A 22,311-nucleotide genomic window follows, 5' to 3' on the forward strand; every position below is an offset into this window, starting at 1 on the left:
AAGAGCACTCGCTAGCATGTTAAGTGTTGTTAAACGTCAAAAGCTAGGGCTGCATAATTTTAAATGATTGCACACTTTTCACATATTGATGATAATAATCTTAACTTATATGTGAAAATCAATTGGTTGGGTTTTAAAAACATGATGGATGATCAATTTTATTTTAGTGATTATTCATAAATAATTGTTTGTATGTACCAGAAGTATGGCAACACCTTCAAAAAATTAATTCACAAGCGACAGCACTGGCAGCTGAACATGCAACCCTGCGTTTGTCACCGCGTTTAACATTCAAAACGTTCGATTCTGAGCAAGGCGTCGCTTGATTTTTGTCGACGGCATCAGCTAAATAAACACTGCATGTAGCTGTTAAAATATTGTTAAATTACACAAAATATTAATATGCCGCCACAACGCGAGCCAATTAGTGTGCGCACGACGCGACTTAATAATTTAATATTAGGTAAAGGAGTTGGCGCCGTGCAAAAACCTTTGACAAGCGCATCAAGACGCAGCGTTGTGCCTCTAAATACCGCAAGTGCAGCTGTTGCAGAAGCCATTTGTCGTGAGGGTTTGCTGGACGCATTCTGCCTGTTGTACAATGAGTGCGACAAAGAGACTCTTAAAAAACGCGACCGCAACATAGCGGAATTTGTAAATAAATGTAAGTTCTTTATTTGATTAACTTTACTATGACATTTAAAGTACCTTTCCAATCCAGTTCGTCCGATCATTGAGGAAACGCGCCAACTGCGCGTAAACGCCGATGATTTTGTTATTAAGGCCCTCATTGGCAAAGGCTATTTCGGAAATGTCCATTTGGTGGTCGAGCGCCAAACATCCGATGTTTACGCCATGAAGAAGATAAAAAAATCGATGGTGACCACATCGCAAGTGGAACGCGACATAATGTCCCAGCGTAATTCTGAGTGGCTGACCAATTTACAGTATGCCTTCCAGGTGAGTTTCATTTACATAAAAAATATATACATAATTAAATTTAATTTTAATTCGCAGGACAATGACAATTTGTATTTGGTCATGGAATATCTGCCAGGAGGTGACCTACTCAGTCTAATGTCCCGTCACGGACCTTTTGACGAGGATATGGCCCGCTTTTATTTAGCCGAGCTAACACTGGCTCTCCATACGCTGCATACCATGGGCTATGTTCATCGAGATATCAAACCGGAAAACATTTTGATCGATCGCTTTGGCCACATCAAATTGGCAGACTTTGGCAATGCTGCTGCCTTGGACCGAGATGGACATGTTTTGAGTCTGTCACCAGTTGGCACACCTGACTATATAGCTCCAGAGCTCTTACAAACTATATCAACCTATAAGCTATCGAAATCTATGCATGACGTGAGTGTAACTGTATGATTAAAATATTTCATCCTATTCACAAATGATATATGAAGGATGAACTTAATGAGTTTCTTCATATTTCATTTCATGATTTTTCACTGAACTACTTCATATTCAATTATAATAACTTTTGATTATTAATTTACTAAACAGGTAAGCTGCGATTATTGGTCCATGGGCATAATTGGCTACGAGCTGATATGTGAGATTACGCCCTTCCACGAGGATAACGTGCACGAGACCTATTCGAAAATACTTTCGCACTGCGAGGATAGCCGTTTGAAGAAAATAGTTAGTTTTCCCAGCGATCTGAAAATTTCTAGCAATTTGAAACATTTGATTGGTTCGTTGGTCACGAATCCAACAAACCGGCTTTCGTATGATCAGATCGTAAAGCATCCTTTCTTCGAAAGCATCCAGTGGAGCACAGTCCGTTCGCAGGTGCCGCCCATTATACCCACCATCAAGTCGGATGATGATATCTCCAACTTTGAGGACGGAATACGGCATAAAGCGCGCCGTGAACCGCAGGCGAAAAAGTCACTGACTTCGAACATGAAGTCGAACGATTTTAGCGGCAAGGATTTGCCTTTTATTGGCTACAGTTTCGTTCATTTGGAAAATGATTACAGTGCAGCCGATGGTTCGGATACAGCACGCACAACTAAGCTGCAGGAAAAGCTGCGAACTCTGCAGCAAAAGTTGAAATCACGCGAAGGGGAGATCCTAAAGCTAAGACAGGAGCTGGTTAAAGCTCAACAAACAGTTAAGCAGAGTGACGGCTCATCTCAAGTGGTGCTTGAAGCTAAAATGGAAATAACAAAACTCCAAGATATTATTAAGGAGAAGACTATGGAGCTGGCCAGCTGCAAGACTCAAATCAAAACGTTGCAGAGCTCAGCAAAAATTGACGAAGAAATGTGGTCGAAGAAAGAAGCCACAATAACAGATTTATTGCGCCTGAATCGCCAAAAGTACGAGGAGGCGAAAATTGCATCAGAACAAAGATATGAGAAGCAGCTGGCGGAGAAGAAACAAGAGCTGGCTTGCACGGTGCAAAAGCTGGATGCGCGGGAGCTCGAATTTCATGCCAAAACTGACGAATGTAAACATCTTCAAGACAAGTTGGAGAACTACAAGGAAATGCTGAAGCAGCTGAAGGAACAGAGCGTTAAAGCCGACACCAATCACGAGAAGCAGAGACAACAGCTAACAGAAAGCTATGAGCAAAGGCTTTCAGAGCTGCGACAGAAACTGCGCGAATCGCAGGACACCCACCGTCGCATGACCTTCGAGCTGCAAAATATACGCACGGAGCTGGATGAGTCAATTAGTTCGGGAAAATCAAACCAAGAAGCTAAAAATGCGACAGAGCGTAGCATCGAGGACATACTCCAGCGACTCAATTGCGAGATAAGCGCAAACAACGAGCTGCGTGCAGCCAAGGCTTCTCTAGAGACGCAGCTTAGTCTAACCAAAAAAGAATTCGCTGAAGTACAGTCGGAATGCAACCGTTTGGAGCGAGAGCTACAGGTGATTGGCATTGATTCCCAAATAACTTACAAGTGTCTATAATGATTCTCTTTTGCTTATCTTACAGCTTGCTGAATGCCGTGGAAACTTGGCAGAAACATCGCTTGCGTCTCAGACCTCGCCTTACGAAACAGCGCCAGGTTCGCTGACGGAGTTGCATGCTATTGAGGATCAACTGCGCGCCGATTTGGTGGCTGCAAAGGACGCGGAGTCGGCGCAAAAGACTCGCGCAGATCAGCTGCAGGAGCTGGTTTCTAAGCTGGAGAGAATGCTCGAACGTTTCAATGAGCAAAGTTTATCCCCCATGAAGGGTCATTCGGGGGGTGCTGGCAACAGTGCCGTGGGCGATATGCTCGAACGGCAGAATGAGAAACTAGAGGATAAACTGGCTGCAGTACGAGAGCAAATGATTGTAGAGCGTCAAGCGGCACGAACCGCTAACTTATCACTCTGGAAGGTGGAGAAACAACTGGAGGAGGCGCTCGCCGAGAAGAAGCTGTTGGCGCGACGCATGGAGTTGACGGAAGAGCGGGTCAAGAAGGCGCAGAATGAACGTGACGAGGCACAACGTAAACAGAAATCCACGCAGGATGAGTTCCGTCAGCGCGATGCACGAATTGATGAACTGAAAGCTGAGTTGGCAGCCAGCAAGCGAGATGTGCTGAAGGAGCATCGCATGTGGGAGAAAGCCGAGGAGGAGCGTATGAAGTGCAAATCCGAAATAATCGAGCACTTGGCAAACATCCACAGGCTGGAGCAACAGGTCCGAGAGGTGCGTCAAAAGCTGAATCAGTCCCAGCAACGTTGCGATGGGCTGGGTCTGGAACAGAAGCGTCTACAGCGCGAGCTACAAGAGGAACGAGAGCGCAATGCGGCAGCTGGCGAAAACACTCAGGCCTTGCAAGCGGAGTTGAAGCAACTGACGGATAATTTCCAGCGCCTAAAATATGCATGTAGCATCACTGACAATCAGCTGACGGAGGTGGAGAATATGCTGGAGGCGGAGCAGAAGCGAAACAAGACACAGCAAGCCCAGCTGGATGCTTGCCATGTAAAGCTACGGGAGCGCAACGATCAGGTCACCCAGCTGCGCAAGGATCTGAATGTGCAGGAGTCTGAGAAGCGGCAAGCTGAGCAACATGCGAAAATACTGAGCGTAGAATTGGAGGAGCTCAAGGAAAACTTGAAGCAGCTGCAGATGAAGCTAATCTCACAACAGAGTCAGCTGGTGGAGCAAACGAATGCTCTGTTCGGCGCCCAGGAGAGGGCGGATCAGCTGGATGTGCAGAGCGCCAGTTGCCAGGCGCAGAATGCTGACTACGAGCGGGAGCTGCTTTGCCTGAAGGAGGAGAATGCTCGCATTCTCAGTGAGCTATTCCACAGCAAGGAGGAGGTGCTGCATTTGCATGACGAGGTCAAGAATCTGCAGACAGTGCAAACAGGACTTCACACCGAGATCGATGAGCTGCAGAATGCGCTGACCGAAAAGGAACAGTTCTATGTACAGCGGGACATCAAGGCAATGGCTACGCTCGCTCAGCACAAGAAACTCATCGACTATTTACAGGTAATGTGATAGCTATAGATTATTATTGATAATTGATAACTAATACACCAAAATTGTAGCTTAAGGTGGAGGATTTATCTGCGAAGAAGAAGAAAACACTTGCAGACAAAATCTTTGGATCCAACAGCAATACCAAGGAGAACATATCGCCTAATGATGTGGAGTCATCAATACTATATCGTGCTCTGAAAGAGGAATTGCGCCGGGAACAAAAGCATTCCAAGATGCTGCAGGATCAGTTGGATCAATTAAATGGTAATGCAAGATAGAAAATGAAATGTCTACGGAATATAGTATGGATGAATTGTTCTTTTAGGCACTGCAACTTTACGTTCCCCACGTAAGTCAACCGTTGCTAATGGAGCTGCAGAAGAGCCCAAGCTGAGACCCGCTAGCATCGCCACAGTTCCCCGATCTCCACGCAAGCAGCCGACGACAATAAAACGCTCGGCAAGTCAAACGGAAACCAAAGCAAATTCGAAATCACCAGAAAAGCAGGAGGGCAAAGGCGAAGTAACGCATCATCGCTTCGAGTTGGCTTTGCAGGAATCGAAGGTCGATGCTGCCAACTGTGTGGCCTGTGATCAACCAATAATAGCCGGCTCGCCTTATTGGCGCTGCAAGGAATGCAAGGATGTATCGCACCGCAAATGTCGGACTAATGTGACTAGCAGCTGTGGCAGCTCAGTTGTGTCGTCTTGCGATGAGGTTAGCGAAGCTCGACCAGAGTCCAGCTGCAGCAGCAGTCTGGACACAATGGAAAGCGAGACTAACTGCACTGATGAGTACAAGGGCACACTGGCCTACAATGGCTCACAGAACAGCCACAACGGCGAGGTCATTGAGATCAATTGCGCATTCGAAATAGTGGAGCAGAAAATCTTGCTATTTGGCTGCAACAGCGGCTTGTTCACCTACAATGTGGATACACAGCGCTTGCTGCATATTGCTGGCATCGAGTCGGTCAGCTGCGTGTCCGTATCGACACGTCTGGCCAAAGCTATGATGGTGGGTGCCAGTGGCGAGAAGCTCTACCAGTGTGACTATCGGCAGCTGGAGTCACGTTGCCAGAGCACGATTCCCTGCAACAAGCCTGTGCTGGAGACGTCGGTCATTGAATTGCCCTTTGCCAATCGTTCGGTGAGCGAGAAGTGGAAACTTGTGCAGATCTCAAACGAATCTGAGAATGCTCTCGACTCGGTGGCCATTGCGGCAACTTCTACACGCATTGTCATACTCAAATACGATCACAAGCTGCATAAGTTCAAGCCAGTTCGTGCATTGGACACTGCCACGCCCGTAACATCGATTTTCTATACACGCCACTCGGCCATCGTCAGCTCGGATAAGTTTTATGAAATCGATCTGGATAACTATGCGGCCGAAGAGTTTGTCGATCTGGCAGATAAGACGCTGCAGCACACATCCAACTGTCAGCCCTTCGTAGCTGTGCGTATCTCTCGTCAAGAGTTCCTGCTCTGCTTTGCCGAATGTGGCATATTTGTCGATGAATTTGGTTGCCGTTCGCGTCCCTATGATTTGAGTTGGATCTACGCGCCAACTGGCTTCTTATACCGTGAGCCATTCCTTTACGTGGCGCACTATCAGTACGTGCAGATAATGCGGATACATCGCTCGTACAGCAAAGAGATGACCAATGCGGAAGGCGGAGACTCATCAGAAATACAACGTGCTTACTTGCCCCATTACATGCCTACTCTGCTGACTTCCAGTGGAGAGCGAAATATTTATACTCTGTCTATAGATAAGCAAGCGGGCTATCAGCAGGTATATCACCTGGATGCATTGCGTGCCTTCAAAAAGAAGCTCAACGTGTCCATGGAGACAATATCCTCGGTGGCAACATCAATAACGCTTGGCTCGGCGATGACAACGGATAGTCTATAAGGCGTACTTAACCAATAATATCTCTGCCTGTAATTACATACATGCGTATGTATATAGTATTTAACACAAATTTATCTTCAGTCACAAATCACTTTTTATATTGTATTTTATTTGAATATTTTAACTATGTTTATTTGCGATTTCAGCGAGAATAAAGCATTTTAATACATTTAGCGCCAAGTTTGAATGTCAGTTATTGGGGCACCCTGTGAAAGCTTCAGACTTGTGAACACGCCCTGTGCAGCATAACAGTTATTTTTCTTTTTAGTTCGCATAGGCTGATGGAGCGGCAACAGCATCTAATGAACGACTGCCGAGCTTTTGTTATCCAGCGCAGTAAAAGGCATTTAGGCGCAGGGTGCGGGCGTCATACATATTTCGGGTGCTCCAAACCACATACGCATACACACACATAAATGTATTGTTATTGTCGCAATTGATGTTAATTTATAGCATGCCGGTTGGCTGGGTATATGTAACCTGACGACGATGTTTAAATCAGAGCGAAAACAAAGCGCGCGTCGCACACTTGCTACAAGCGCAGCCGCTGCTGGTCAAATGTCATTGTGCCGAGCCTGTTTGGTACTGCTGAGCGCAGAGGAGCCCACCTACGATTTGTACCAGGAAAAGGATTTGGCCGCCAAGTTCATAGGTTGCATGCGTGCCGGCGATGGGCTGCGATTCTTGGGCGCTCCACTGGACAAGGAAGTGAGCCCACAAATTGTGCTGCGATGCATCTGCGATAGCTGCTACCAATTAGTGCAGCGATTCTATGGTTTTCAACGTATGTGCGAGGAGTCCTTTGCGAATTTTGAAAAACTCTTAGCGGAAGTCAGCTCGAAGACCAGCTACAACCAGAGAGAAAAGCATCCAACGGAGACGATAAAAGTCGCATTGCCAAGCCCTGCGGAAATTGATTTGCATACAAAAGGCGAGAAATCAATTGTTCAGGCTCGGCCTGTGGAGGCGTCCGTCTTAACGTCTGCCGAGTCAATTGAAGATATTGTGAGTGTAAAATTCAAGAGCAAACCCATGCACAGATAAGTTTTACTGTTTATCTGTGTATGTCTGCACAATCTAATCACATTTGGGTTGATGGTGCCGAGCGCGTTTGAAAGTATAACTGTTCATTTGAGCGTACGTGTGTAGGTGTGGGTGTGTGTGTGTGTGCATATGTGATACAGAAGACAATAAGCGCAAACAGTCATATATATATGTATGTTCGTATGTATATGGCACGCTTATTTTATTAGCGTGAGAACGTATCAACATAATCAGAATAGACATACATACATACACACTCACACACAAGTGTAAATACATATATGTATGTATATGTAATTAATTATCTGAATAAATGTTATCAGAGAAGGAAGCGGTTGGGATAGCAACGGCGTCCATTGTCGAAGCTTTTTAGCTGAAATCTAATAAGGATCGAAATGAAAAGGATGTAAAATATCAATAATTGTCAAGAACGGAAATTAAAGTTTACTTCACTTTTATATTTTATTTAACCAGCAAGCAACACCTGACACGAGGTACCTGTTAGGCAGGTACTCTTCACAAAATTATCTTGTTTATTTATTAATTGTATATACACAAATACAAACAAGTATAAACAATAAAAGAACTTGTTTGGTATCATCATTTATACATATGTATACTATATGTTCGGGCATAAGTATAAACAAGTTTAGCTTCTAATCTGAATATATATTTGTTTATCTGCAGGAAGAAGTCTATATAATCGAAGATGATGCGGCAAAAGAGATTCTGGGCAGGGAACGGATTGTCAAATCCGCTCAGCCAGGCTACACGAAACGCCCTTTAGGACTTCGCCATAAAATAGAATGCAATATTTGTGGTTGTGGGTTCTATAAGATGTCCCTTTACGAGGCGCACATGCAGAAGCATCAAGGCAAGCAGCCCTACAGCTGTACGGTCAACAACTGCGGCAGGACATATGCGCGAGCTAATTTGCTGGCAGCCCACCTTCGCGAGAAGCACCAAAACAAGCGAGCCTCATATGCTTGCACCCACCCCGACTGCAATAAGGTGTACACTGCGCTGCGCAGCCTCAACTACCATATCCGCCGCCAACATGCAAAACAGATTGAAGCCAAGAGTCCTATGCACATGTGTGATCAGTGCGGCAAGTCGTATGGGAGGAAGGCTCTGCTAACACGCCATCAATGGGTGCACAGGAGCAAGTGCGAATATGCCTTCGCATGCGATTTGTGTGAGCAACGCTTCTACACCAATCAAAATCTAAAGGATCACGTCCAGAGACGACATGGCAATAAGAAGCAACTGTGGCGCTGCAAACGATGTGCGCGCATCTTTCGCTCTCGAGTCACGTTGTCTGCTCACCTGAACAAGCATTTAAAATCTTGTAGATCCTAAGCACCTAGCCAAATTCGGTCCATAGTATATATATATATATATGAATTGTCGTATCGATTGACAGAGCTAATCAGTTATTCGATTTTATTTTAATTTTATATATGTATACGTAATTTCAATAACTCTTCAAGCTAACACAACTTATTACAATTTAAAAAGTACAATCATTTTGAAATACTAAAATTTTCGTTTTCGTTATTTTTGTTCATTTTTCTGTAATAGATATATGAATATTTATCGAGTCGAAAAACTGTTGATGCCGTTGTTGCATTAAAAGTAAATACATATATGTAGCGATTGGGTATCTGGGAGGATTACTATATAATTAGCTAACATTCACATGATGGCCGGGCCTGGGCCTGGGCCTGCACGAATTGCTTTAAATCAGTACAAAATTGATGGCAGTCGCCCGCTTACATACTTCAAAAAATCATTTATATAAAAAAAAAACAATTAACTAAATTTCATGCTTAAGTTTAAAAAAACAGACGTTATGGAAAATACATACATATATATCATATTACATTACATATAATTAATTTGCTTCAAATTCTTCAAAATTAAAAATCCAATAGTACCTATATATATATCAATGATAATCAGGAGTTGTAAATGCGAATGTACCAAAACAGCATGAACTAATATAAAGGTTGAGATGTGGGTGGGTGGTGTGTATGTAGTGCGGTGTTTGTTGGTTGTTTGTCGCACTAGACATACAAATGCTTAATAAATACGCCACAATATGAGCATAGATGAAAATGAGAGGGACGCCGCCATAGGTTCCTTTTTTTTTTTGGTGTTTAGGTATCCTTGTGCTTCTCATAGAAGGCATCTAGGTATTTTTTGTACTCATTTTGATCGTTCCACATCATCGCGGCCTGCGCATTTAGTGGACTCTCATTGTTCGGTTCGCCCAACAGAGATTGTATGGACAACAGTATGGTGCGCACGTCGTAGAGTGCCGACCATTTGTCTTTGAGTATGTCTAAACAAATAGCGCCCTGCAGGTCGACGTTGGGATGAAAGCATGGCGTCAAAAATTTAACCACTGGCGCGGCATACGGATAGGAATTTGGAAAGTCAAGCGACAAGCGATATGTCTGGCTCGAATACACAGTATTTATTGGGCCAGCGATGGTGCCGACCCATTTGAAAATGTTTTCGCCGTCTGGAAATGCCGATATTCCCTTCTCGTTGGCCATCATTAAGTTCATGAGTTCTTTGTGCAGTCTGTGTAAAACACCAACAAAACAAAAATTAATGCAAATCATTTGGTTGTTGCACAAACATACATATGTATATCTATATACATATATATGTATCAAAATTTGGCGCCTTACCTTTTGCTCACAGCATGATTGTCTTTGATAGGTAGCGAGTCATCATTGTGTTTGCTACTGCCACCAGCACCACTCTGTTCAGGGCTGATGTTTTGTGCCATTGCGTTGCACTCTGGGAATTTAGTTAGGTGTTTAATATGCTAAAAGTGTCACTATATATACTGCAATGTCAATTTTGGTAATGCGCGTCTGTTACTTTTGAGAATCTTTTTTCACTAAAACAAAATGGATGGAGGCAACACAGTGTTGCTTTGAGCGCGCGCAGGGTTGTATTTCCCGTCAGCTGAAAAATAACTAATAGCTTGCTCTATAAGCGAGTAACAAATAAGAAAATAATATTAATAAAGCAGCAGAATCATCAATCATTTATACATTTTTGCTATGACATCAATTAGTTGGAAGGAGCGATGTGCATATTTGATAATTTTATATTCTTCGCAGCTTTGTTGGTAGCACTTCAAATAAATATAAAAACTACTATGGCGATATTTAAATACTATGAGTTCATCTCTAATAAAATATCGTAAAAGTTTATTCATATTAAAAAATAAGAGCTTGATTTAAAACTATTTGGGTATGGCGTCGCTTCCGGAAGTATAAATGAATATGTATGATGTATATTGTTTCGGCTATTAGAATATGCCAAGGTGTCACAGGAGAATATGTATGCATCTAACGGTTTCAATATTGAAGTTAGCTTAATAATATGTTTATGTTTCATGACAAAGCTAAGCTATAAATGAATAATTTTTTTTTTATACAGCTTTATCAATGTGTAAAATTTACCTATCTTTTCAGAAGTCCAAACTGAATTCATTTCTAAATGGAAGAGAACAATTTGATTTATGGTTTGGAATTGCAGGCTCGGGCTCTAACGCCACAATACGGCGAAGGCAATGATGTATGCTTTTTTATAGCCACCAACTCGCTGAAGCCCACCAATCAGTTGCATCTGTTGCAATATGACGAGGAGCAGGGCACCATACAATCAAAAGTGAACTAGAAATATATTTATTGTACACATTTTTCATTGATCAATGTCTTTTCAGATCTTCGAGCATGCACTGGGTGAAGTTTGGAAGCTGAATAGCTGTCCCCACGATGCGCATTTGCTGGCATCCGTGTACAACGTACAAAAAGGAGCTCAGGTGCTTTCACAAGCAGCACTCTTAACCTTACCGAATGACGATTCAAGGAATAAAATGGATGCTGAGCCCATCAAAAGTGAATATATACCATGGGCCAAAATTGAGGTGCTAGACACGGTTGACTTGGGCGAGCGTGTGAAAACTGTTGAATTCCATCCAAGCCAAGAGCAAACGTTGGCCTGTGTGGTGGGCAACAAATTGGCCGTGATGCAGCGCGCGGAAGCATCTACTCGTGTGATAGCCGAAGTCAGTAGTGGTACCAGCGGTGCCAAGCACATGTCACCATTTACCACTGGCAAATGGTCGCATCATCATCAGGGACATCAGTTCTTGGCCTTGCATGACACGAGTATTCGGGCGTACGATGTGCGGGACACTCAACATTGCGCGTGGAGTATAGAGGATTCACATGGACAGTTCGTGCGCGATTTGGACTGTAATCCGAATAAACAGTGTCATCTAGTGACAGGTGGTGATGATGGATGCCTAAAAGTGTGGGATTGTCGCATGGTCAAGGCCCCAGTATTCGAACGCAGCGATCATTCGCACTGGGTGTGGTCGGTACGGTTTAACACATTCCATGACCAATTAATACTATCCAGCTCAAGTGATTGCAAGGTTCTACTGACCTGTGCAGGGTCAGTGAGCTCAGAGGCTCCAGGCACTGATGATAGCGAAGAACTTGGAACGGGCGCTTCACAGGAGAGACATAAAGTGCTTTCAGATGGCTTACTACAGACCTTCGACCAGCATGAGGACTCTGTGTACTGTGCAGAATGGAGTAATGTAGACCCTTGGATTTTCGCATCCTTAAGTTATGACGGCCGCGTTATAATCTCAAAGGTACCGAAACAATACAAGTACCAAATCATTATGTAACCTATTGCATACACTGAATATTCCACTAGAACGTATAATAAATATTGTTTAGGTAAATATGTTAAATAAAGCTAATTATTAATTAATGCTTAACCAGTATCTTCTGACGTACAATCGGAGGAGTCATTGGGATTGGCTGTCTCCACGGAGCAGACACGTTTTATCAGCTCATTTTCTATCTCAACAATACCGTTCTCGATAGCCTCCTGCATTTGCACGTATTCAATTGTCACTCCGCCCTTTTTGGGAGCTGGCTCAGCCGTGGGCTTCGGCTGGGATGATTCCGCTAACTGCGCAGCCTTCGCAGTTTCCGTTTCATCTTCTGCCTCCTCGGCCAAGCTACTGCGCTGGGGCTGAACTTCTGCATATATAGCAGGATATTGCTGCTGTAGCTTTTGCTTTATTATGCGCACCTTGCGAAATATGTAATCTAGATCCTTTTTCATTTCACTCAGTAATTTTACATGTCGTTTAAAATCTTCACTTGCATTCTTCAAACGGCTTTGTGACAAGGCATTGCAGTTGAGCAGCATTTCATTAGTTTTCTCAAAGCGCTGTAGCCTTTAAGTATATATTTGATAATTATTTATTTGCTTGTCATTTGTTTCTACTCACATTTGTTTTTGTGCTCTTATCATGGTCTCAACATCGCTCTGATTTACCATTCCAGATAGACCTTGAATAAAAGATTCGGCAGCTGTACAGTTGCTAAATTCATATCCATTAAAAGACTCCAGATCTGGTGTAGTATCTGCATTGTCCTCCGCTATATCCGTAGCTTTAATTTCAGACATTAAGCTTGCTGACCAGAAGATACAAACAAAACATAAACAAGTATTATTTATACAGCACTATCAAAGCTAATCGATAAATCAAAGCTTAGTCGATATATCGCGAAGTCACTGTGTCAACGGTCTGAAATAATTATTGCAAATTCTGTTACTTGTATATTTAAAAAAAAGATATATATTTATTTATATGTTAATTCCAACAGAAAATCTTGGACGAAATGCGTAAATACTTTTTGAACGTAAAGTCACTACATTTTATTGTTAACAGATGTTTTGCTTCTCGGGCAAATGTTAAATGTTAGTAAGCTCTGTTGATAGCATTTTTGCAAATGTTAAACCTCTTGACCGTCAACAGCTGTTCAGAGAATAGCTTAGCTTGCGGAATAATTGGAGAATTGTTTCTTTTTTTTTGTTATTCGTTTTATTATTTTATTAGCTATGAAGCTGGCACCGACAGTTAAATTGAATAATGGATACGAAATGCCCGTTTTGGGCTTGGGAACGTACAATGTGAGTTGCGTTTAATTATAATAAATATTTATTACTAAATAAGTATATAATTAAAAATTTGTATTTATATAATATTTATATAATTATATTAAATATTTTAGTCCAAGAATAATGAAGGGGAAATAGCGATAAAACACGCGATTGACATTGGATACCGGCATATCGACACCGCCTATTTCTATCAAAACGAGGCGGAGGTAGGCAAAGCTATACGGGATAAGATATCAGAGGGCGTAGTCAAGCGCGAGGACATTTTCTTGGTTACAAAGGTAAGACTGAATACTCGGAATAATTTTAAAGTCATATTTCAAGCAAACAAATGAATTCTTTTAGCTCTGGAACATTCATCATGATCCCAAATACGTTGAGACTGCATGCCGCAAGCAGCTGTCCAACTTCGGCTTGGACTATATTGATCTGTACTTGATGCACATGCCGGTTGGCTACAAGTATGTCGACGAGGAAACGCTACTGCCCAAAGATGAAGCAGGTCAGCTTCTGCTGAGCGACATTGACTACCTGGATACCTACAAGGCGATGGAACAATTAGTCAAAAGTGGCCTGGTGCGCAGCATTGGAGTGTCGAATTTCAACAGTGAACAACTGTTGCGTATTATCGAGAATTGTGAAATCAAGCCGGTGACCAATCAAGTCGAGTGCTCGCCGGCAATTAATCAGAAGAAGTTGACGGCCTTCTGCAAGAAGTATGATGTAACCGTAACTGCATACACGCCCCTGGGTAGACCAAATCCGGAACAGCAGAAGCCCGACTTCCTCTACTCTGCCGAAGTGAAGGCCATAGCTGAAAAATACAAGAAGACAACTCCCCAAGTTGTGCTACGTTATTTGGTATAAATAGTAGAATAAGTTCTATGACAACTGTGGCCTAATCCTACGACACTTTTTTCTTGAATGATTTAAGCTTAGTTTAAAATTCATTATCACTGTAATTTTTCATCTAACTCTTCTACTTAAAGGTGGAATTAGGTGTACTACCCATACCGAAATCCTCAAATGTTGGACGCATTAGTGAGAACTTTGACATTTTCGACTTTGAGCTGACGGCGGAGGAGAGATGTGTACTGGATGGCTATAACACTGGCGAGCGATATGTGCCTTTGAATTTGATCAAGAGTCTCAATCACAAGTACTATCCATTTGGCATTGAGTTTTAAAGCAAAAAAAAAAATACTTAAAAAAACATAAAAATATATATTTATGTAATATGATATTTAAAATAAATTGCAATTTGCGCACCGTTTCTTAATGGTCATAAATTCAAGTATTTAAATTATTTAAAGCTTTAGACAACTCAAAATTGCCAAGATATTGTGTGTAATCGAAATTGATTTATTATTTTGTTTTTATAATCCTGAACCAATAATATACACATATTCATAATATAATGATACCCGCACGTTGTTTAACCACATGTGAGGACGATGAGGAAGACAACACCCGGGTCGCTCTTATACTGGGCGAGAAGCCCGTCTGCGGGATCAAGAACCTGCTGATGGCACCCAAGATCAAGCTCAGCAGCGGTTACGAAATGCCTGTGCTAGGACTTGGGACGGCTAATGTAAGAGCAGCATCCGTAAATCTGTTAAATCCTTTCCGATTTCCCACTGCAGATGCGCGGCTATCAATGCCTGACTGCCATCCATTGCGCTGTGGAGACTGGGTTCAGGCATTTCGATACGGCGTACGTCCATGAAAACGAGAGGGAGGTGGGCGAGGCCCTGCGTACGCAAATCCAAATGGGAAATGTCTCCAGGGAGAATATCTTTCTCACTACCAAGGTAAGTCCGATTTGATATGCCTGCACAGTGATTCTCCAACTCCACGCTAAGCTTTGGAATATCCATCATGATCCGCGAGATGTGCGTCGTATATGCGAGAAGCAGCTGGAAGCACTTGGCTTTGACTACATCGATCTCTACCTAATGCACTTCCCAGTCGGCTTTACACACTTATGCGATGAGATTCTCTACCCCAAGCAGGACGATAAAGTACAATTATCGTACGTAATAGAGATTCGCATTGAAAATGTTCTCTTAAATATTCCATTTTGATAGCGACGTGGATTACATTGACACGTGGCGGGCGATGGAGGAGCTGGTTAAGCTGGGTATGGTGCGCAGCATTGGTGTCTCCAATTTTAATATGGAGCAGGTGCAGCGCATCATCCAGTGCAGCTCATCCAAGCCGGTTGTCAATCAGGTGGAAGTCTGGCCTGGCTTCATGCAAAAGGACTTGGTCGACTATTGTCGCTACAATGGCATCGTTGTGACTGCCTACGCGCCAATCGGCCAGCCGGATCGTGAAACTCATACACCCATCTACTTCTTCTCCGAGGGCATGCGACGTCTGGTGAAGAAATACAAGCGCACGCCTGCCCAAATCGTGCTACGTTATCTGGTATAGCCAGGAGCATGTGAGTTGATCCTGGTTCGTCGACCTGACTAATGGATCTCAATATATTCCCAGATTGACTATGGGGTGGTGCCCATACCCAAGGCAGCAAATCCCTTGCACATTAAAGAGAATCTGAACATATTCGATTTCCAGCTGACTGAGGAAGATAGGCGTCTGCTCAAGGGCATCAAGCCCAAGGATCGCCTTATGAAATTTGAGGAAGCTGCGGAGCATCCTTTCTATCCGTTCGAGCGAGAGGATGAGCGTGATCGCCGCACCGAGGAATTTGAGAAGGAAGATGGTACACCCAAGAGGGCGTCGGCGGCAGCACCCGCTGATGGGCCAGCCGAGGGTGAAGAGGGTGGAGAATAGACAAGGGAACCTATTGAATTATTCATTTGTTCTCACAAAATTGTTGTGCGTCTCAATAAAATTCGAGGTATTATATATTTATTTAGGAAGTTTTTCGTGCATATTCCTGAAGTTAGCATCGGAAGTATAGATATTATAAGGTAAAACAAATTTTGCAATACCTTAAATATGGTGAGCAAAGATAATAAAGATAAAGATAAGCCCCTAATGTATTCTAGAGAAAAAAGACCGATCTTCTGCCTATCGCAAGATAATTTATACAATTTTTGGCCGTGGTTCTTGTTGTTATGCTCAGCCAAAAAGTATGATTTGATATTGCTTTATGACCCGTTTGACAAGTCAACAATATTATAATGATTCCATAATCCCATAAACTGAAGTCGTGAAGGTTAAAACTTCTGGTATATAAGCCAGCTGCGTGGGCGGCATGGAATCAGTTAAGAACTTCCATTACAATCCAAGAGACACATCATGATCAAGTTGATCACAGTTCTGGTTATCGCTTCCCTGGGCTTCACTGCTGTACAGAGTCAGGAGGAGCTCAAATGCGGCACTTGCCTGGCAGAAAACGAGGTGCTTTGTGTATCGGAGACATCCTATTATTTTTGCTTTGGTAAGTAATGAAAGATACTCATAAGGACTTTCGCTAATATTAAATCAGATGGCGAGACGGTTGGCGACGAGATACAGTGCGCTGGAGATACCGTTTGCAGCAATGCAGAAGAAGTCTGTGTGCCTAAAACTCAGATATCCGAAACAGTGAAGAATGTATGCGGAGATGCTAGCATCGGAGGCTGCGGCAAATGTATCACGGGCAATAAATACACCTGTGTGAGCCCTACGCAAGCAGCCCGTTGCGTAAAAAACGAAATAGCTGGCGTCATCAATTGCAAGGCAGATGAGATCTGCATTGCAGACGTTGAGGTCGGTTCCGTCTGTGTGCCCCAGTGTGCCGCTGCCTATGTAAGTAGATCATTCAGAAATATTTAGCGAGTTCGCGGATTACATATATCGGGTCTTTACAGCTGGGAAAGAATGCCACTTGCAACGAGGATGCCGAGTATACCACACCAACTCCAGCGCCAAGCACAACGCCCAGTCCCGACGAACGTTCCAGAATCTGCAATGAGGCATCGGAGGGTGTTACAGGATTATTTTTCTATACATATGCCGATGGGAGCTGCAGGAACGGCGTCTATTGCCAGAGGCCCAGTCTCTCAAGCACCGACTGGACAACCTTTTATAGACCATGCTCCGCTCCCACGCCTTATTTCAATACGCTCCTTAAATATTGTGTTGAAACTAAGCCGACAAACTGTCCAGTCCCTACCACAACTGTTGCCCCAGTTACAGACTCTACTCTGGCCCCAGTATCTCCCACAACAGTTCCGAGCACAACTGCAGCCCCAGTTCCGAGTACAACTGCGGCCCCAGTTCCGAGTACAACTGCGGCCCCAGTTCCGAGCACAACTGCGGCCCCAGTTCCGAGTACAACTGCGGCCCCAGTTCCGAGTACAACTGCGACACCGGGTTCATCCTCCAGTTCAGCCCCAGAGTAATCCAGAGGTAACTCGCGGTCCATTATTGAATCAAATAAAAAATATGTATATAGAAAATATACTAAAATACATGCACATTTAATAACCATTATGCAACTTATATAATTTTCAAAAGCAAAATAAAATAAAATTAACATATAATATATTTAGATACATTTCTTGATTAGCATATCAAATTCCGCTAATGCGCCAGCGGAGGGTAAAGAGGGTGGGGAACTTTATATATATACATACATAAGTTGGAAGTATGCCAGTTCTAATAATTTATATGCAAGCGTATTGAATAGGACTTATGTATAATCGAGTGATTTAATGCGAAGTCTATACCTAATATAGGTAGTAGTATGATCAAAGGATTACATTACATTTATACGGAGTATTTTCAACCAATTTCTGAAGGTAGCATTGAAAGTACATACGTGATAAGTATTTTTACATGATCAAGTATACTCTTTTTTAGGAAAAGTAATTATCTTGTTTTTTATTCCATTTTCATTCATGTTTATGAGCCCATAAAAGAGTTATAATCAACTACTAGACTGGAAAATACCCTATAAAAATTGAAAAAAAAAAATCCCTTGGCCAAATCAAATTTTAAATAAAAACCCTTTAAGCTTAGCTTTAATTCTGAAAAAAAGACACGAAAAATATATACAAAAATCAAATCTAAAAAAAGCCCGCCTCCTTATCATTCTTGAATACCTTACATGGAGAGCAAAGATAATAAAGATAAAAATAAGCCCCTAATGTACTCTGGAGAAAAAATAGCGATCTTCTGCCTTTACTATCGCAATGTAATCTATACAATTTGTTACTGTGGTTGTTATGCTCAGCCGTTTAACAAGTCAACAGCAGTGTAATGGCAGGATCCATAAACTGCAGTCGTGAAGGCTGACACTTCTCGTATATAAGCTAGCTGCGTGGGCGGAATGGAATCAGTCAAGACGTTTCATTGCAATCCAAGAGACAAATCATGATCAAGTTGATCGCAGTTCTGATTATCGCTTCGCTGGGCGTCAGTGCTGTACAGACTCAAGAGGAGCTCAAATGCGGCGCTTGCATGGCAGAAAACGAAGTTCTTTGTGTATCGCAGTCAACCTATTATTTTTGCTTTAGTGAGTACTTAGGGATATTCGTATGGACTTTCGCTAATAATCTAATATCAATATCGATATTAAATCAGACGGAGAGCCATTTGGTGAAGAGAAAAAATGCTTTGAAGGCTTCGTTTGCAGCAATAATGAAGCAGTCTGCGTGCCTACATATAAGATTTCCGAAACTATTAAGAACGTATGCGCACCTGTTAAACCCGAGCTTTGCGGCAAATGTGTCCAGGGCTTTCAATACGCCTGTGTGACTGCGAATCAAGCAGCCCGTTGCGTAAATAATGAAATAGCTACCCTAATAGATTGCAGGAGGGATCAGATTTGCATAGCAGACATTGAGGTCGGTTCCGTCTGTGTGCCCCAGGCTGCCGCTACTTATGTAAGTAGATCTTTTAGAAATAATTAATAATTTATCGAGCGGAATCCCATTTATCCGTTTTCTACAGCTGGGAAAGGAAGCCACTTGCAATGACAGTGGCGGGTTTCTGGCTACCTCACCAGCACCAACGCCCAGTTACTACGAACGTTCCAAGATCTGCAGTAGGGCTGCGGAGAGGGTTCCAGGTTTATATGTATATGCATATGCAGATGAAAACTGCCACACTGCGCTCTACTGCGAGAGACCAAGTGTTACCAGCACCGACTGGAAAAGCATATACAGGATATGTTCTGCTCCTAAACGATATTTCGATATGGTTCTTAAATATTGTGTTGCCGATAAGCCGGAACTCTGTAACAAAATTACGTACGCCTTATAAAAATTATATCACTTATATAATATCTATAAATAAAATCAAATATTCATTAATAGGTAATGCAGCAAACTTATATTGTAACAATGCTTAGCTAAATACATCTTATGGTAATCAAATAAAATAAAATTTTAAATTTTCTTACAAAAAAAAAAAGAACGACCGAGACTGCAAACAGCTAACATATTTGTTTGTTTTTTTTTTTTTTTTTGTTTTGCTTCTACGTCATAAATTCTAAATATGTGATTAGAATATGATGTTCACGTTTTTCGACCACTGTTCGTCTGATTTATGAGGCGGGCAGATGCGTTGCGTTGCGCTTTAGTTTTAGATATATGTGTATATAAATATATATATGTGCAAAATAATCTTATTTTATTGCTAGTTGTGGCGTACACACATAAACATGCACACTATTTACATACATACATACATAGTGATATACAATGAAAAGTTGCCATTTAATGATTCCTAATATTTCATCGAGACAAGAGCAATATGAATTGTTGTCATTGTCGTTGTTGGTTTTGGTTTGAGTGTTGGTTTCGGTGGTGGCTGCAGCCTGGCTGGCTTTGTCGGTTCGCTGGTTGGGCGAAAGGCGGCGCGCCTGCATTGACAGTGTTTGTTGCGGCAATTAAATATTAAATCAAATCAGTTGGCAGAAGAGATGACGATGGAGGTGGCGCGCAGGCGGACCTGTGTCTGGGACAGAGCAGGCTGCCGGCTGTCGGCTGTCGTCTGTTGGCTGTTGGTTGTTGGCTATTGGCTAAGGCTATTTGGCTAGCCTCAAACTAAATGCGCAAATGGAAATTATGGCCATTGACAACGCACGATCTGCCTGGCACACTGTACGTGGGCAACGGAGAGTGTACGAACTGCAAAAAATAGAAACAGCATTAGAATATATATGTATATAGATATAGTATTCAATATGTAGATGGGCAAGATGATGGATGGATAGCTGATGGCTTTGCACCAACCTTTGGCACTTTTTGCGTGGTTGCCATGTACCCGACACAGAATGATTGCGTCGTATGGCTCCACATCACCTCGCCACAGCTCTGTTTGGGATAGTACAGCAGTGTGAGTGCCCCCGCATAGAGATCCTGCTGTTGCGGCAGCAGTGGTGAGTCCAAGAACTTTTGCTTGAATGTCTTGTGTAGGCTGGTCACAGCGCAATCACTACTGAAAGCACCATTGCATATCTCGCGGGCAAGCAGTGTCTTCATCAGGTACTCTCCATTGCCTGTCGTGCACGTGGCAATGGCCAGCTCATCCGTGTCGGTGGCCCAGCAGCCGGCGCCATAGGTAGCCGCCTGACCAACACGACCAGGCACCTTGAGTAGAATGCCACCGGAACTGCAGCCGGCTGCAGTATTCCCAGCACCATCGACACACACAGCGCCAACGGTGTCCAAGGCGGCAGCTAACTCCACCTCGTTGCTTGGCTCGGGGACAGCCTCGGCAGCTTCGACCGTTTTGCTGTCGCCGACAACTAGATCGTATTTGCTCTTATAATGATTATAATGGAATTTCGCTTTCGATGAGATCAGCACATTGGGATCGACCATAGCACAGCCCACTTGCTCGGCATATTGCTCTGCACCGCTAGCTGCCAGCACCATGGGCGGAATGCGTTCCAGTGGCTGTTGATCCGATTGGCCGTCACAAATGCGACGCGCTAGCTGTATAGGATTCTTTACTCGACTGACATTGGTGCATGCACCAAAGTTGAGAGTGGTTCCATTCATTATGGCTGCATCGCATTGCACGGAGCCGTCTAGGCAGAGATTGGAGCCAAAGCCGGCGTTTGTGTGACCACAGTTCTCCAGGCGCATTATCGCTGCCTCGCAGGCATCGATAGCGCTGCCGCCATTTCGCAGAATTTCTGTAGCTCGTATGCATGCCTCTTTGATGACGCGTTGGTATTTGGATTCGTCGATGCAATTTCCAGCTCCTGAAACAAATGTACGTGTCCGTAAATCGTAAATAACTAGATATACATATACGCTCATCAATCAAAACGAACCTGTATGCACCGCAACGAAACCAGCCATATTGTTGTTGTATAGTTGCTGCTAACGCCAACTGCACTCGCGTTTCGCGGCCTTTGTTTACAGCGGACAGAAGCTATTTTAGTATTTGTTTGTTTAAATAATTTTGGAAACTGAGACTAGAACGACCGTTTGCTAAATGCGCCAAAATACTGATTTCATTACAAACTTATTAAAAATACTATAAATTGTGCTTTTCAATACTGGTCTAATTGCACATTAGGGGTATCCAGTTCTACTCTTATCAGTTTCAGCGATACCATAAAATACGATTTTAGTATTTGTATGGTAAAAACTATCGCTAAAAACATTTATTGTTAATAGGTATGAATTCAATACATTGTATGGACGATTTCAAATAAAATCTAGAATTAGCAAACCTTAAGAGACGTTAATTTAGCCATGGTCCGTACGTCCAAATACCAAATAAATGAAAAAAAAAAAAATAATAATAATATACCTTAAATATATTTTATTAAACGTTCATCTCAGATTTACTTAAGGTAATGAAAACATAAATGTTTTTAAAGGTATTAGAATCATTTATATCAATTTAAGTAAATAACGGTCGCTCAACAGCTTAAAATATATTTTGGATTTACA

The 22,311-nt window shown here is 42.7% G+C and overlaps 10 protein-coding genes and 1 long non-coding RNA gene across 16 annotated transcripts; 8 read left to right on the plus strand and 3 right to left on the minus strand.

The window, feature by feature from the left end:
* The first annotated feature begins 74 nt into the window (after window positions 1-74).
* Window positions 75-6,548, plus strand: sti (citron rho-interacting kinase sticky). Its single transcript, XM_018005870.2, has 7 exons — window positions 75-664; window positions 722-960; window positions 1,018-1,368; window positions 1,525-2,904; window positions 2,972-4,471; window positions 4,531-4,726; window positions 4,788-6,548. Exons 1-7 carry the CDS (start codon window positions 403-405, stop codon window positions 6,377-6,379), a joined length of 5,520 nt encoding a protein of 1,839 aa, XP_017861359.1. The 5' UTR covers window positions 75-402; the 3' UTR covers window positions 6,380-6,548.
* Window positions 6,549-6,675: 127 nt separating this feature from the next.
* Window positions 6,676-9,244, plus strand: LOC108612854 (uncharacterized). The gene is made up of 2 exons (XM_018005898.2): window positions 6,676-7,384; window positions 8,111-9,244. Exons 1-2 carry the CDS (start codon window positions 6,869-6,871, stop codon window positions 8,780-8,782), a joined length of 1,188 nt encoding a protein of 395 aa, XP_017861387.1. The 5' UTR covers window positions 6,676-6,868; the 3' UTR covers window positions 8,783-9,244.
* Window positions 7,391-8,009, plus strand: LOC149269092 (uncharacterized). Its single transcript, XR_016269815.1, has 2 exons — window positions 7,391-7,829; window positions 7,898-8,009. It is a non-coding gene; the product is annotated as an uncharacterized LOC149269092 (long non-coding RNA).
* vih (ubiquitin conjugating enzyme vih) lies at window positions 8,840-10,362 on the minus strand. Its single transcript, XM_018005912.2, has 2 exons — window positions 10,123-10,362; window positions 8,840-10,012 (listed from the first exon to the last, which is right to left on the minus strand). Exons 1-2 carry the CDS (start codon window positions 10,221-10,223, stop codon window positions 9,583-9,585), a joined length of 531 nt encoding a protein of 176 aa, XP_017861401.1. The 5' UTR covers window positions 10,224-10,362; the 3' UTR covers window positions 8,840-9,582.
* Window positions 10,363-10,471: 109 nt separating this feature from the next.
* LOC108612856 (EARP-interacting protein homolog) lies at window positions 10,472-12,242 on the plus strand. 6 transcript variants are annotated; one of them, XM_089467336.1, is made up of 3 exons: window positions 10,472-10,849; window positions 10,921-11,116; window positions 11,172-12,242. In XM_089467336.1, the coding sequence occupies exons 2-3, from the start codon at window positions 10,946-10,948 to the stop codon at window positions 12,147-12,149; spliced, it is 1,149 nt and encodes a 382-aa protein (XP_089323462.1). In that variant the 5' UTR covers window positions 10,472-10,849; window positions 10,921-10,945; the 3' UTR covers window positions 12,150-12,242. The 6 variants fall into 6 exon arrangements, with proteins under 6 accessions (XP_089323462.1, XP_089323460.1, XP_089323459.1 ...); XM_089467334.1 differs by having other exon boundaries at window positions 10,472-10,814; XM_089467333.1 differs by having other exon boundaries at window positions 10,472-10,786.
* Window positions 12,159-13,177, minus strand: LOC108612862 (kxDL motif-containing protein CG10681). The gene is made up of 2 exons (XM_089467350.1): window positions 12,765-13,177; window positions 12,159-12,710 (listed from the first exon to the last, which is right to left on the minus strand). Exons 1-2 carry the CDS (start codon window positions 12,941-12,943, stop codon window positions 12,239-12,241), a joined length of 651 nt encoding a protein of 216 aa, XP_089323476.1. The 5' UTR covers window positions 12,944-13,177; the 3' UTR covers window positions 12,159-12,238.
* An 86-nt stretch (window positions 13,178-13,263) lies between these two features.
* On the plus strand, window positions 13,264-14,727 carry LOC108612858 (aldo-keto reductase 1B). Its single transcript, XM_018005904.2, has 4 exons — window positions 13,264-13,450; window positions 13,552-13,719; window positions 13,784-14,299; window positions 14,428-14,727. Exons 1-4 carry the CDS (start codon window positions 13,379-13,381, stop codon window positions 14,623-14,625), a joined length of 954 nt encoding a protein of 317 aa, XP_017861393.1. The 5' UTR covers window positions 13,264-13,378; the 3' UTR covers window positions 14,626-14,727.
* Tasp1 (Taspase 1) lies at window positions 14,427-21,925 on the minus strand. Its single transcript, XM_018005903.2, has 3 exons — window positions 21,684-21,925; window positions 20,635-21,611; window positions 14,427-20,529 (listed from the first exon to the last, which is right to left on the minus strand). Exons 1-3 carry the CDS (start codon window positions 21,709-21,711, stop codon window positions 20,446-20,448), a joined length of 1,089 nt encoding a protein of 362 aa, XP_017861392.1. The 5' UTR covers window positions 21,712-21,925; the 3' UTR covers window positions 14,427-20,445.
* ARY (Aldo-keto reductase on Y) lies at window positions 14,856-16,318 on the plus strand. The gene is made up of 5 exons (XM_018005899.2): window positions 14,856-15,029; window positions 15,082-15,249; window positions 15,301-15,470; window positions 15,526-15,868; window positions 15,938-16,318. Exons 1-5 carry the CDS (start codon window positions 14,856-14,858, stop codon window positions 16,235-16,237), a joined length of 1,155 nt encoding a protein of 384 aa, XP_017861388.1. The 3' UTR covers window positions 16,238-16,318.
* On the plus strand, window positions 16,709-17,941 carry LOC108612275 (uncharacterized). Its single transcript, XM_089467343.1, has 3 exons — window positions 16,709-16,850; window positions 16,899-17,200; window positions 17,263-17,941. The coding sequence occupies exons 1-3, from the start codon at window positions 16,709-16,711 to the stop codon at window positions 17,794-17,796; spliced, it is 978 nt and encodes a 325-aa protein (XP_089323469.1). The 3' UTR covers window positions 17,797-17,941.
* LOC108612860 (uncharacterized) lies at window positions 18,770-19,717 on the plus strand. The gene is made up of 3 exons (XM_018005906.2): window positions 18,770-18,911; window positions 18,980-19,281; window positions 19,349-19,717. The coding sequence occupies exons 1-3, from the start codon at window positions 18,770-18,772 to the stop codon at window positions 19,658-19,660; spliced, it is 756 nt and encodes a 251-aa protein (XP_017861395.1). The 3' UTR covers window positions 19,661-19,717.
* Window positions 21,926-22,311: the final 386 nt, after the last annotated feature.

The sequence above is a fragment of the Drosophila arizonae genome, chromosome 4, assembly GCF_054131065.1.
Source record: "Drosophila arizonae isolate 15081-1271.41 chromosome 4, UAZ_ARI_1.0, whole genome shotgun sequence".
Classification (NCBI taxonomy): Eukaryota; Metazoa; Arthropoda; class Insecta; order Diptera; family Drosophilidae; genus Drosophila; species Drosophila arizonae.